Source organism: Camellia sinensis, chromosome 6, assembly GCF_055761805.1.
Source record: "Camellia sinensis isolate YWXY chromosome 6, ASM5576180v1, whole genome shotgun sequence".
Classification (NCBI taxonomy): domain Eukaryota; kingdom Viridiplantae; phylum Streptophyta; class Magnoliopsida; order Ericales; family Theaceae; genus Camellia; species Camellia sinensis.
Window position 1 is genome coordinate 82,025,550 of NC_138966.1, and position 14,069 is coordinate 82,039,618.

At 30.7% G+C, this 14,069-nt stretch overlaps 1 protein-coding gene across 1 annotated transcript; it reads right to left on the minus strand.

The window, feature by feature from the left end:
- Positions 1-519: 519 nt before the first annotated feature.
- LOC145792732 (putative xyloglucan glycosyltransferase 12) lies at positions 520-4,048 on the minus strand. The gene is made up of 5 exons (XM_082874082.1): positions 2,948-4,048; positions 2,517-2,825; positions 2,042-2,332; positions 1,850-1,963; positions 520-1,584 (listed from the first exon to the last, which is right to left on the minus strand). The coding sequence occupies exons 1-5, from the start codon at positions 3,662-3,664 to the stop codon at positions 958-960; spliced, it is 2,058 nt and encodes a 685-aa protein (XP_082730208.1). The 5' UTR covers positions 3,665-4,048; the 3' UTR covers positions 520-957.
- Positions 4,049-14,069: the final 10,021 nt, after the last annotated feature.

Here is a 14,069-nt window from a genome sequence, read left to right on the forward strand (position 1 = left end):
CAGTGAGGGAAAAGGAAGGAAGAATGTCTATAATTCTATAATCAATATGGTGGGACTCTCGAGGATGTAAGCACGTTGTCAAATCTCGTATGTCTGTGTTTTAATAATATCATTTTTTCTATGATTCATAATTTTCAAGATCCATAGCGTTTGAGGATTGACCGCGTAGTTAAATCTCAACACTACCCTTCCAAACTTCTAATTTTTTACCTAACTCATGCTATTTTTAACTTATTTCTCAAAATTGAAAATTATTTGATTGAACAGTATTTTCAAAACACTACTTGAAAACTCTATTGTATTAACTTCAAACAATATCTTAAAAATTATATTGCTTGCAATACAATAGAGTTTTCAGGACACGGTTTGAAGTTGTGTTTTTGAAAACACTGTTACACCTTTGAGAAACAAGTTAAAACCACATGTATTTCGAAAATATGATAGCGATTTGTGAAAAAGAATAACACCATTCAAAAAAACATATCAGCTGCCACCAATCGAAACGATTAATAAACATCATTCAGTAAAATTGGCGCTTCACACCAAGAGGATTGCCTGAAATCCAGTCTCCATTGAACTGTAACTAAATTCCTAGTTTGATGTTTAGACAAATAAATCTTTCTTACAAAAGAATAGAGCCAAAACCAATCCTTAAAAAGATCAAAAAAAGAAAAAAAAAAAATTACTTGAATATAGTAATGAACATCACCATTTCCTAATGGGTTTTTCCTCTTATCTCCAGAATGAAGTGATTCTACAGTCCTTTTCACACATGATTCGTCCTATCTGTGGGATCAGTGGCTCTGGAAGGTGGAGAACAAGTAAGCAGAGCCCTCTCAGCCCTCCAAAAATCCCCCAATTGTCGCTCAACTTCCACGGTACTGAAATTCAGCACATGTTGCTATTGTTCCTTGTGCTTATATGATCCATATGTACCAAAGCCTATCAATTTCCGTTTCACTCAACCTGCTCACCGATCAAATCAAGACCAACCAACAAGAACGATATCCCCTGAAAGAGCAAGAAATAGAAATGGATACCCTGAGCAGACAATAGACTCCTTGCAGAAGCTGTGAGTAGAAGGAATGCCAATGCCAACTCTTTTGTATATATCCGATTATGCTTCTTCTTCCGAGAAGCCCTATGCTCCAGCAATTTGATTTCCTCTTGCATTTCTCCGAATTCAGGCACTGACACGCCCCTCTGATGCTTTGGCTCTTTCTCAGCCAAGGACACAAGATCGCCCTCAGATGATCGGCCTGATTTCTTGGTCACAACCCACTCGTATGCACTTCCTAGTTGGAACAGGCCAGAGATCATGGCATTGAACTTTGTGACCGACATGGTGTTTTCGAAGAGGAGGTAGGGAACGATGAAAGGAAATGATTTTGGGGCTGGTAGGATATTGAGGAATGACATAGTAGCCGGGACATAACATACAACCCATGCTGGAAGCTCAGCTTCTGGGATGAACATTGTCATGGGAAGAATTATGCAAAAAAGAGTGAATGAATAAAAGGGTAGTATAAGTTTTCTTAGGAGGAAGAAGAGGAAAATCATATTCGCTTTCTTCCAAATGCTGATCTGCATAGGCACCAATGGAAACAGAATATGTCAGCAATTACAATCCAGCTCATTTTGTTGAGCATATAGGCTCTGATTGGATGAAGGATTTGAGGGGAGGATTTATAAAAATCGAAAGGAAAAGACAATGAAAAAGTGACAAAAAAGTAACTCTTGTTTCGTTCACTTTTCCCTTCACAAATCTGTCAAATCTTTAATCCAAACACAGCTACAGATTGTGCTCACAGCAAATTCAAACAAGTGTTTCATTTTATTAGCTCAATACCTTTGATTTGATAATGGCTGGCAAACACAGTCGAAACAACTGCATTGGCCCAGAATGCCATCTATGCTGTTGTTTCCGGTAAGCTTCATAAGATTCAGGTAATTCACATTGGCACTGAGAACGGATCAGAACAAAAGTTACTTTTCGATTCACAAAATACTTAAAGCGGAAAATATTAACGCAGTAATATACCTCCACGTCATTAAGGAAGACGAATTTCCATCCATGGAGATGAGCCCGGACAGCAATGTCCATGTCCTCGACAGTGGTTCTCTCTAACCATCCACCGGACTCCTCTAAAGCCTTTATCCTCCACACACCGGCAGTCCCATTGAACCCGAAGAAATTGAGGAAAACTCCATTCACTTGCTGCTCTACCTCAAAATGAAAAGCTAAATTAATGTTCTGCAACCTTGTTAGAAGGTTTTCGTCCTTATTCACAAATGACCACCTCGCTTGAACAAGCCCTAGTTCCTCGTTATCCTACAATGTGTGCCCAAATGGAAGATTGGTTCACTTGGCTTAATTGCAGTGAACTTTGACATAGATAAGTAACCAAGTTCTTTAATTTCCACATTCACACAAGCACAAAGTATTGAATTGTCATGGAAATGCAGTGCAATTCATGAAATAGTAAACCAAACAACGTAGAACCCAATTTTAATACCTTGAAATGGGGAACTGTTCTTTGAAGAAAATCAGGGTTGGGTTGAAAATCTGCATCGAAAATGGCAACAAATTCATAGTCTTTGACATAGCTGCAATTCATGGCAGACTTGAGATTACCAGCTTTGTATCCGTCGCGGATTACTCGGTGCCGATAGAGAATGTTGGCACCCTCTTGCTGCCATTTATGAACCTCCTCTCTGATCAGCAGTTGGGTTGCTGGGTCGTCCGAATCATCAAGAATTTGAATTAGCAGTTTCGAATTGGGCCAATCTAAATTGCACACGGCAGCAATAGATTGCTGATAAACCTGATATAATGTATAAGTTAACAACTCTAAATTCAGACAAAAAAGCAAAATTCTACACGCACGCACACAAAAAAAAAAAAAAAAAAAGCATCAAAGAATCAAATGGGTATTCCTGAATTTACCTCCTTTTCATTGCACATAGGAATCTGAACAAGAACCATGGGGAAGAAACCCCCCTCGCCGGACTCGAGATCGTCTGAACCGGCTTTTGGAACCGGTTTGATCTTCTTTAATCGGATCCATAAACAACCCAAACAAAGAACTAACCTATCCAAACTCTGAACAAGGAAGAGCAATATACAGACATGGGTAAGGAATTGAAGAGGTGGAGCTAGATAATTCAACCGAATCAAAACCCACAAGGAATACAAGGAATCAAACATGCCCAGAACAGATAAATAATCTATATGAAGATTTGGAGCACCAAAATGCCAACCCTTGTAATACGCAGCTACCTCAAACCCTAGTAACAAAACAGAGATCCACAGAAACACTTTTATGCAAGAATAGATGCGAGCTCTGACGGTGAAGTTCTCGGCGAATCTGTCGGTGCCGGTGTCTGCGTCGGTGTCGGTTTTTCCGGAGGCGATGCGGCGGCGGACGGCGGAGGCAATGGAGGATAAACAGCCGGCGGCCCGGTGGGCCTTGAGGAGGAGGACCCAAGTGAGCTGTTTGGCGTTCTTGTTTCTGGCTTTGTGGTTCGGGGAATGGGTTAGGAAATCGTGGTCAGAGGGGGATTGGAGCTCGACCATGGACCAGTTGATGGGGTTCTCCATCTTCACCACCACCGGCGTCCCCCTGGTGGTCTCTTTCGACCACCAATCGAACGACGGTGCCATTTTTAGCCTCTGATCTCAAAAACCCACTTCACAAAAAACTTGAAATGGATTGAAATTGTATCAATAATGGTAAAAACCCACGAGTGGAAAAGGGCTATGATTTTGAACCCATTTGCGGATGAGAGAGAAAACAACAGAGAAGAGAATGGACAAAGAAAGGGGAGAGAGAAAGAAACTTGAAAAGGATGACGCGTGGGTTAGGAATGGAAGCTATGCGTCTTCCATTCATAGCGATCGGATATCACTTATAGGAAGAAAACTAACTTGTTAGAGAGAGAGAGAGAGAGAGAAGAGAGAATATAACAGAGAGAGACAGAGAGGAAGAATGGAATGCAAGAGCAATTACTTGGAAGATGAGTCCAAAAGAGCTCCCATTTTAATTACAGCTTGCAAAATGCTTAAAGATCAGAATTGTAAAAGAAATTTGAAAATAGTCCCACCATAATTGGGCAGTAATTCAACACCGGAGTTCGAAAAATTAAAAGTTCAAATGACTTGAAATCTTAAAATCACGTCATTTTATGATTTTTTTTTTATTTTTTTAACGATAAGATAATATTTTTCGTACCATTCGAATCATTCGAGCCTCAATTTTTTAGGTTACGGAACATTTTTGAAAGTTATTATAACTTATAACCTAACAGCTTAGAGTTTATAATTGTGAATACAAACTGATTTTTTACTTATAAATTAAGTTTTTCCTCCTCACTCAAAGAATAAGTTGATTTTTGACTTACAAAAAGTTATAAGTTGTATTGTTAAGCTGAACCAAAAATATCAAAATAGCTTAAATTAAGCTAAAAGTTGAAATAAGCTGAAAATAAGTCCTACCAAACAGGGCCAATAAAAATTATGGAAACAGCTCAACACTTCTAATTTGATTTTGATTCCTAAATCAAAAAATTCAAAAAACATAAAAAGTAATGTTACAAATTATGAAAAAAAATATCATAAAAATGATCATAAAAATTTTTTCACCATTAAACTATACATATAAAAAAATAATACACACTAATTAAGAAATAAAAAATTTTCATAAAATATTTCATGATATTTTTTACATAATTCCTAATATTTTTAAACATGAATGTATCATCATCACCAAAACTCTCTTTCATTTATCATTTTTTGTCTCTTATTTCCATTTTATAAAAAATTAAAAATAAATTAAAAAAAAAACCCACAACAACAAAAAAATTTTAATTTAATAATAACAGTGCTGAGACTCTCCCAACACCCCATCTTTACGTGGGGTTATGTGATAGCAAGATAACAATAAAAAAAAAAAAAAAATTCAACCAATAAAAAAACAGTGAAAATGGTAGGTCACCTCCAGGGCTCAGTCATTTTTCTTTAAATAATAAATATTGGTTTGACATGTTTAGAAAAAATTAAAAAATTATTATTATATTAAAATTATATTATCTTTTTAAATCACATCACATTTCTTACGTATCACTTTAAATTTAATTTGTATTTTATAAAAAATTAAAAAATAAAATTATTTAGATCATTTCAACTAATTCCTAAATTTAGGGTTGGTTTGGAATGTTCTAAAAAAGTGTACTTTTTGACTTATTGACTTATATGGGCTGGGTTTGGGTTGGATTTGATGTGATGTGTTAGAGAGATGATGTGATTTAAATAAGATGATATGACTTAAATAGAATAGTGACTTTTAACTTTTTGTATTATTTAATATATGTCAAACTTGACCTTAGAAAACAGAACAAATACAGAGAGAGAGAGAGAGAGAGAGAGAGCGAGTTCTGGAAACAAATACAAATGCTTGTGCTCTGTCGTTTCTTGAACAATCTTTTCAACAACTCGACTTTTCTTTTTTTTCTTTTTTTTTTTAAACATGACACAATTAACAACCTAAGCCCCTGTATTTTTGGGGGTCTGCGTCACAGAGTAAAAACAGAGAAAAAGAAACATCTAAATCTAGATAAATATATTAACCATAATGCTTGGGACCCCTTTTGGGGTCATCTCCTCATCCCCTTTTGTCACGTGGTGGGGGTGATTGGAGGAGAAGGAAAAAAAAGAAAAAGAAAAAAAAAATGTAATCAATGAGAGAGAGATTGGGTCAAAAGGGGTGGAAGGAAAAAGGGGATGAATCATTGTTGATATATTAAAAGCAAAAATAATGAGCGAAGATTTTGAATTTATACATGTCCTGATGGGTTTTTTATTATTAATTTTTTTAAAGAATAATGTTAAAAATTTTATAAAATTTATATTAAATATTTTATATGGATATAAGATTAACATTTTTATCAAAATTTTTATTAAATGTTTCATAAGAATGTGAACCTAGACAATATAGGTCCTACACTCATATAAAATTTCATATCTATATGAAATATTTAATAAAAATTTTGATAAAAATTTTAAAATTTCTATCATTTTTTTTTTCAAATTTGATTTGAATTATTTGGTGGAACTTTATTGGATGGGAATGGAATTGGGTGGAGGCATGAAGAGGAAATCATGGCGTTCGGTGGGTAAATAATGACTGAGTCTGAATTGGCAAATAATAAATATATAAATAAATAAAATATATATATATATATATATATTAGTATAAATAATAGTTTTACGAGATTAGAAAGGGTCTTTGAAACCGGGGTATGCATGCTGGTTATGAAAAAATGATGATTGGGCAGCATTATTTACGCTTAACCAAACACAGTTTTACATACCAAAATTTGCCACATCACCCGCCTTAAAACCGTACGACGCTGTACATATACAATACACAATATACCTTTACTTTTTGGTTTAAGCTTGTTTCATTTGGAAGTCTAATTTTTTAAGAAAAAATCATGATAGATCCGAAGAGGGAAACACGAGGTATTAACGTTTCGGCATGAGTTATTTTGATTAAATTAGTTAATAAAAATAAAATAAATTAATTTAATTAATAAGATAAAATATTAAATTTAAAATATAATTATTTTATTTTTTCTTTCACAATTATCAAATCAATTATAAAAAAAAAATTAAAATTTATCCTAAACACAATTTTTTTTAACCAAATTAAAATAATCAAAAAAACCATACTAAATGAGCTCATCCCAAACGAGGGCTTAGGATAATATTAGACATCTTGAAGCTAATAATATAATTTTTTGTACTTATTGGATGAAAAAAAACAAAAAAACAAAAAACAAAAAAACATTTCTGACAATTTTATCCTTACATTTTTTGGGATTTATTGTCTTTTTGTTTTTATTCTCAGACACTGTCATCGACCACTGTCGACTACGGTTGTGTTATCAGTCACTAAAAATATCACTGGCGGCGACAATCGGTAGTAGTGGTGGACAGATAGGTGATGTGTGGACAAATACTGTACCCCATTGTGACGTTCCGATTGAGTTTCATTTCGATTTTATTTTGATAATCCGAACCGTCAATCAAACATGCATAACTCCATGATCAAGCCATAATTATTTTTTAAAAATTATCAAAGTTATATTAACTATTTATCTTTTTTAAACATAAATGCTTGTTACGGGTTATAGATGTCTAATGGACTTTGAATTTTTTTTATTTTTTTAATTGTTGATCTACTCGATGAACTCTACAATCTGAACGATTTAAATCGTAATAAAAAGATTCAAAAAATGCTTTCACGGACTAACAATATGGCATTGTGTCTATAAAAGCATAACACCCTCCCCATGTTTATGGTTAACTAGAGAAATAGGTGACATGTAAACAAATAAATTGGCATGCGGATATATAGGGAACATATTGGTGACACAGATAAATAGGTATAGGTAATATAATCTTTCTAATTAATATTTTTTTTATTATCACAAAAGAATAGAGTTTGGACCAATTATTCTAACAGTTTCAAAATTCGACTTTTAGCATGAGTGTCCAATTTTTAATATATTTTACTTTTAAATTCATTTATTATTAAGATCTGTATAATTTAAATATATTTAAAAATTAACATATTTGTGAAGATATTTTTTTAAAACACTAAAAATAAAAAATGAACAAAATATTTTTTTAGCCAACTTTTTTCAAATTTCTTTTTTAAAAAAAAGTCATAATTTTTAAATATATTTAGATTGAGTGCATTTAAAAATTTGATTAAAATATGAAAAAAATTTACTAATGAAAAAAAAATACAAAAAACAAAAAACAAAAACTCAAAAAAAAAAAAAAAAAACAAAACAAAATAAAACAAAACGAAACGAAAATAGTTTTGCGGCTTTATACATTGAGCATCTAAATCTTATTATTTGAAAAATAATAATAATAATCTAAACACAATTTATTTTATACTTTTTTACAATAAATTCAATATTAACAATTGTGAACCCTCATGAGAGAGATACCAAAAAGAATAATCATCACAATTTAACATTGTTATAATTTGACATGAAAACCATTAATTCAATTTGAAAAAATCGTTCTCAAAATTTAGCACTATTAGAATTGCTTCTATCTAGTGACACTGCACACATATTGCATATGAAATTGAAATTGAATAACACAATTTTATTTTGTTATTTGCTACAAATTAAGTTGCTTATACATTAATTTTCAATCACTGCCTGGCCGAATTGGGATAGCATTCCTCATCCAGTTCTATGTATTGATATGAGTTTTTAAAAATAATTTTTAAAAAAAAGCCATCTTAAACTATCATCATCATCAACAACAACAATGAAAGTGAATGCATTGCTGGCAATTCATGCATGAGCAACAACGTTTATATGGTTAAGGTTTAATGGGGTTCACAACATTTTTATGTGAATCATTTAAAGAACTAGTTGAATTTGACATGAATCAAGAAGTTTCATTTGTGTCCTGAGAACATTTTCACTCAAATTACAAGAGAAAAAGGTAATGTCAAAAAAAAAAGAAAAAATTCAAATATATAAATTTGACATCTCTTAAAAAGAAACTCTCCACCCTATATATCTAGTTTATTGTTTTATTATATTTTTATAGGATGGTTCATGTCTGGGCTAATAAAAACAATCTCAAGCTGGAAAAGGTGGGATGGATAGCGGAAAATCTGTAAATTAATCTATTGATATTGGAAGAACCAAAGAAGTCTTCCAATATATCATTTTTTCGGTCCAATGGAATTCATTGGTAGGAATTGAACTCCCTAAAATCGCTGACCATTCACACAATACGATTTTGTCACTTCCTCGACACTTTCATCACCAATTTGTGCTTTAGCGGTCTAGATATAGACCGTTGTTCATATCATTCACCGTTTGGTGCTAATATACATCATATATGTACAGAAATACATGTAACTATATGTATATATGCTATTGAATGATAGTGAAATTTGTCTCACAACCTGATTTCTATTCTTTCTCTCCCTCTTTACCTATTTTTTTTTATTATTTCTCTTTTTATTAAAAACAAAAAAAAAAAAGGTTTGTTTGGCAGTCACATAGTGAAATTTCACTATATTATACTACATGATTAATTTTGTCACCTCTTTCCGTAAGTAAATGTTCAATAATAGTTAGATAATAGGGAAAGGTGAAATTTCAATTTGATTATTAACCGAAAATTTTTATGTTCTGAAAATAATAAAATTTTTCTAACTTAACATGTTGAAATTTTATTCGTTGGAGAGTTGGTGAAAAATTTTCATCAAAGAATTTCATTATGCTAAGTTGGTGAAATTTCAATTTGCTGGAGAGTCGCCAAAGAGAGGATTGACAATGGTCACCAAAAAGTTGTTGCCGATAGTCAAAAATGGTCGTTGAGGTGGAGGTCAAAAGTGACAGTAACAGTGGTATTTGAAGTGAAGGAATAATAAAACTAAACTAGGAATAATTGTGTTCAATAAAAAAAAATAATGTTAAACTAATAAATATATTTTAATTATACTTAAATTAATATAAAACATTTTTTATTGAATAAAAATTTCAATTTAAGAAATTCAGACTTAGATATATGATAAATAATTGGCAGTGGCTTGTCTCCAGTCCAAAATCGGACTGGAGTGTACTATTAGACCTCTGTGGACCCACTACGGAGCTAACATCAATGATTCGAATCGTTCAATGTGTAGAACTCGTCGAGTAGTTCATCTCTGCAAAAAATCACAGTGATTAAATATTGATAGTCATTTAATCAAACAACAATGATTCATCCCCCCTTTCCCCCCACCCCCTTTGACCCCCTCTTTCTCTCATTGGTTACATTTTCTTTTTTCTTTTTCTTTTTTTTCCTACTCCTCCAATCATCACCCGCCATGTGGCAAAGGAGGTGAGGGGGTGACTCCCAAAAGGGGGTCCCAAGCATTATTCTTTAATCAAATCAAATATGTGTCAACTATAATTATAATTATAAAAGTAAATTGTTCATACATTTTGGATAACATGATTTTTTAACATGATTTTGTTCATACATTTTGGATCTGATCAAGTAGTTCTTGATATCCGATTAACATGATTTTTTACAGAGATAAAATACTCGATAAATTTTACATTTTCAACATTTTGGATCGTCGAAATGAATTCAAAATAGATCTACAATATGCTGAACTGCACTGTCCAATTACGGTTCGTTTGGGAAGTGGGTTGGCTTATTAGCTTTTTGACTTTTTTGGCTATTTTAGCCTGAGGCTAAAAAGCCTGGCTTAGGAAGGACTTTTGGCTTTTTTGACTTTTTTGTGAGAGAAAGAATGTAATGATTATGAGTTTGATGTGATATTTTGTCTTATTGGGCTAAAAAGCCTATTTTATTTTTTGTTGCTAAAATAGTCAAAAAAAAACCCCATGTTGGGCTTCTCAAATGAAGCCTAACTAGGTACAGGCCAAATCCTAAATAATTCATAATACTAGTTACATTTGGATTTATATATACTAGCGGTAACCGTGTGATAAACGGAAAAAAAACAATATATATTTTGTGTGATAAATAAATCATTTTAATTTTGAATTATGTTTTAATTACGGCAAGCCATAATGTTAGGCCATCATGGTAGATGTTAACAATAATTAACTCACAAAATTTCACAATAAAATTTGATATGCATAAAAATTTATTAATTATGAAGATTGTTGGGGGTAATAGTATCACAATCACTTGATAGCATAAATAATTTATATCAAACTATAACGTCATGCGAGAAAAGAGAGAGGAGGAAAAGAAAAAAAAAAAAGAAAAAAAGAAGAAAAAGAAAAGAAAGAGCATTGAAAGAGATAAACTCTATAAACTCCAAAAATTGATCATAAATTTACTTAGACTTTTAAGTTAATGGTGTGTATTTAACCTTATTATTGTGGCACCAAATTATGAATAAATCTCAATCTTTAATTATAATTTCTATGTAGTTTTTTGAATTTTTTTAATATGAGTTTGTTACCCTGCTCATAGAAAAAAAAAAAACTTCTCAAGCAAATGAATAAATCATCAATTGATCATATTAGTAACTCTCTGTCTTTAATCTCATCTATCAATGACACATGCATATCATGTGAGTATAATTCCTTCTCCATAATCATTTTCTTCATTGCTTGAATAATACTTGCACAGTTCTTACAATATTTAAGGGGAAAAAATCAAAATAGGAACTTAGTAGGATTATAAAAATTATAGTTTTAATCCATTTTATTTATATAAAAAAAAAATTGATGACAAACAATTTGAATTGTATTTAAAGAAATATAATAAATGATAGCTTTAATCATTATATACTAACAAATAAATTATATAGGCTACTCAACAAAACAATGGTCGAATGCAACTAAAGTCATAGAAATTAAATTAAATCATATGAGCTCTAAATTGATAGTATAATCTAGAAAAATTAATTAATAATAATAAAGAGAGATTGACAAATATGTAGTACATCCCTACCATCTTTGTGTTCTATTCATTAATTTCATATGTCGTATGAAAGTGTTACTCATATGGATCCTTCAATAAAATAAATATCAAGAAAACAAATTTGTTAAGAAATTAATTCTAAACTTCATTATTAGAAAAACAAAATTTTCAAAGAGAGACTACATTGATATGGGATTGAAGAAATACTATAACCAAAAAAAAAAAAAAACACACACACACACACACATAACAATGATCTAATGCAAACTATTTAAATAGTTAAAAGAAATAACATCAAATTATTACCTTAAATAAATATAGTGACAAAAATTTATTTTGCAAGATTTTTGTACTGCCTCCTCTTATGTAGCCTTCGTCATCCTATCATTAATACTCTTCTTATTCTAAGCCAACATAGTCTTCTTATTCATCTGTATGAATTCATAACAAATTCTTAAATAATTTTCAAACAATATGGAATTACATTCTAATAATATAATTTCTTTGCACCCAAAAGTATGCAATCAACAACTAAATAGAGAAAATCTAACCAAATCTAAGTACAATTTATTCAAAACATAAAATGATTTGAACATAAAGGCACATATGAATAACATCCTAAATCATTTGAAAATATGGACATTCAAAGTACTCTTGTGCTTTTGCTTCTTCATCTTAAGAAATTAAACTATGGAAAGTCAAAGATAAAGGAGAAAAAAAAATAAAACAAAAGCGATAAGTATTGATTGGAAAAAAAAAAAAAAAATCATTTATCTTTATCACTTAATCCATAATAACGAATAATAAAAATTATGTGCAGAAGATTAAGAATTTAAAAGGAGATACGAAATTATAGATAAGAACAAATCATATCCTTATTTAAATTTTATTATTTCAAAATTTTTAATTTTTAATATATGTGATAGAGAGAGAGAAAAAATAGAAGTAAATCCAAATAAAGATTTAGATAATGCTTTTGGTAGATATAGATTAACAAATCATATTCTTATTTATATCTAAATTTCATTATTTCAACTTTTTAAATTTTTATTTGAATTTTTATTATATTAAAAAAGTAGAAATTAAAGAAATGAGGTAGGGAGACTTCAGAAACTGCCACGTAAGAGAGAGAATTTCGAAATATTAGTATTGAGATTTTGAAGAATTTTAAGAATACATTACATTTGTTTATATATAGATATAGATAGATAGATATAGATGGGTTCGTTTGGGAAGAAGGTTTGTGGCTAAAATAGTCACAAAAGATAAAATAAGCTATTTTAGCCACAACAAACAAAACATCACATCCAATCCATAATCATTACACTCTTCTCTAAAAAAAAAAAAAATCAAAAAGTCAAAAACTCTTCTCAAACCAAACTTTTTAACCTAAATTAATATAGTCAAAAAAATCAAAAAACTAAAAATCAACCCATTTCCCAAACCAACCCAATATAGATAGGTAGATGTTTATATGTACAAATTTATTTTGTACGGTTGTTGCATAACAGTGAGCAAACGCACTCTAGACGTGCGTGGTGGTGTTTGTGGTGTCTTATAGGTTTCGTTTGGGATATGAGTTTATTTTTTAATTTTTTAGGTATTTTAGTTTGGGATTAAAAAATCTCATTTGAGATTGACTTTTTAATTTTTTTTATTTTTATAAAAGAAAAAATAAAATAATTATAATTTTGATGTGACATTTTATCTTATTAAACTAAAAATCATATTTTGTTTTTTTTTTTTTTTTTTCTATTTTAACCAAAAAAATCCAAAATCTTCAATGCCAAACGAAGACATAGTACTTAAATAAATTGCAAATGGTCTAAAATGACCTTGTCCCTTCAATGAGAGCCACCGACAATTTATGACAGAAGCATGAATATTATTGAAGAATAATAACTCAAGGTAGTGTGTGAACTTCATAAGAGTTTAGCTCCAAAAAAAAAAAAAAAACTTCATAAGAGTTTGATTTATAAATATTGTGATCTCAGGTTTGACTTTTTTTTAGATTTAGTTAATCCGTTGACAACATATGTAATTGATAGAATAAATTTTTTAGGTCCGAACAATATTTACCGTTAAAAATGTAGATTCGAATTTTTATCTATATGTGAATTCAAAATTTATTGTTACATGATTGATTGAGTATCCTAACACCACTTTAAAATAACATTTAGGATTTTGACTCTTTAAAACTTAATTCCACTAAATTATTGTTGTCGAAGAATAATTTTATAAAATCATCTGAAGAAGATAATGGCTTATTAATTATTAATTAAAAAAGAAAAAACGTAATAATTTTACTGGGCCCCATAAAATACACTTTTACAACCGATGGTTGTTGTTGTTTTTGTTGCTTTAAGACATGTTGTTATCCTCTTTGAACATTTGTCGGATATGTAGCAAAGATTTATGACGATGAGCTGTGGCGGATGTCACGCCCATGAAATGAGTTTCTTTATTGATCACGTGACGTGTCAAGGAAGCGGTTAAAATATGAATGTCTCCCATTTCAATTTTTTTTTTGGAAAAAATAATTCATGCTCTCTAATGCATCTTTTTTAAATTTCAC

Excerpts from the sequence above, each read along its gene's own strand:
- LOC145792732 (XM_082874082.1), bottom strand. The coding sequence starts at position 3,664 with ATGGCACCGTCGTTCGATTGGTGGTCGAAAGAGACCACCAGGGGGACG. Across the intron at positions 2,826-2,947 it reads CTATGTGCAATGAAAAGGAG|GTTTATCAGCAATCTATTGC; the intron begins GTAAATTCAGGA and ends ACATTATATCAG. Across the intron at positions 1,585-1,849 it reads CAGCCATTATCAAATCAAAG|ATCAGCATTTGGAAGAAAGC; the intron begins GTATTGAGCTAA and ends GTGCCTATGCAG.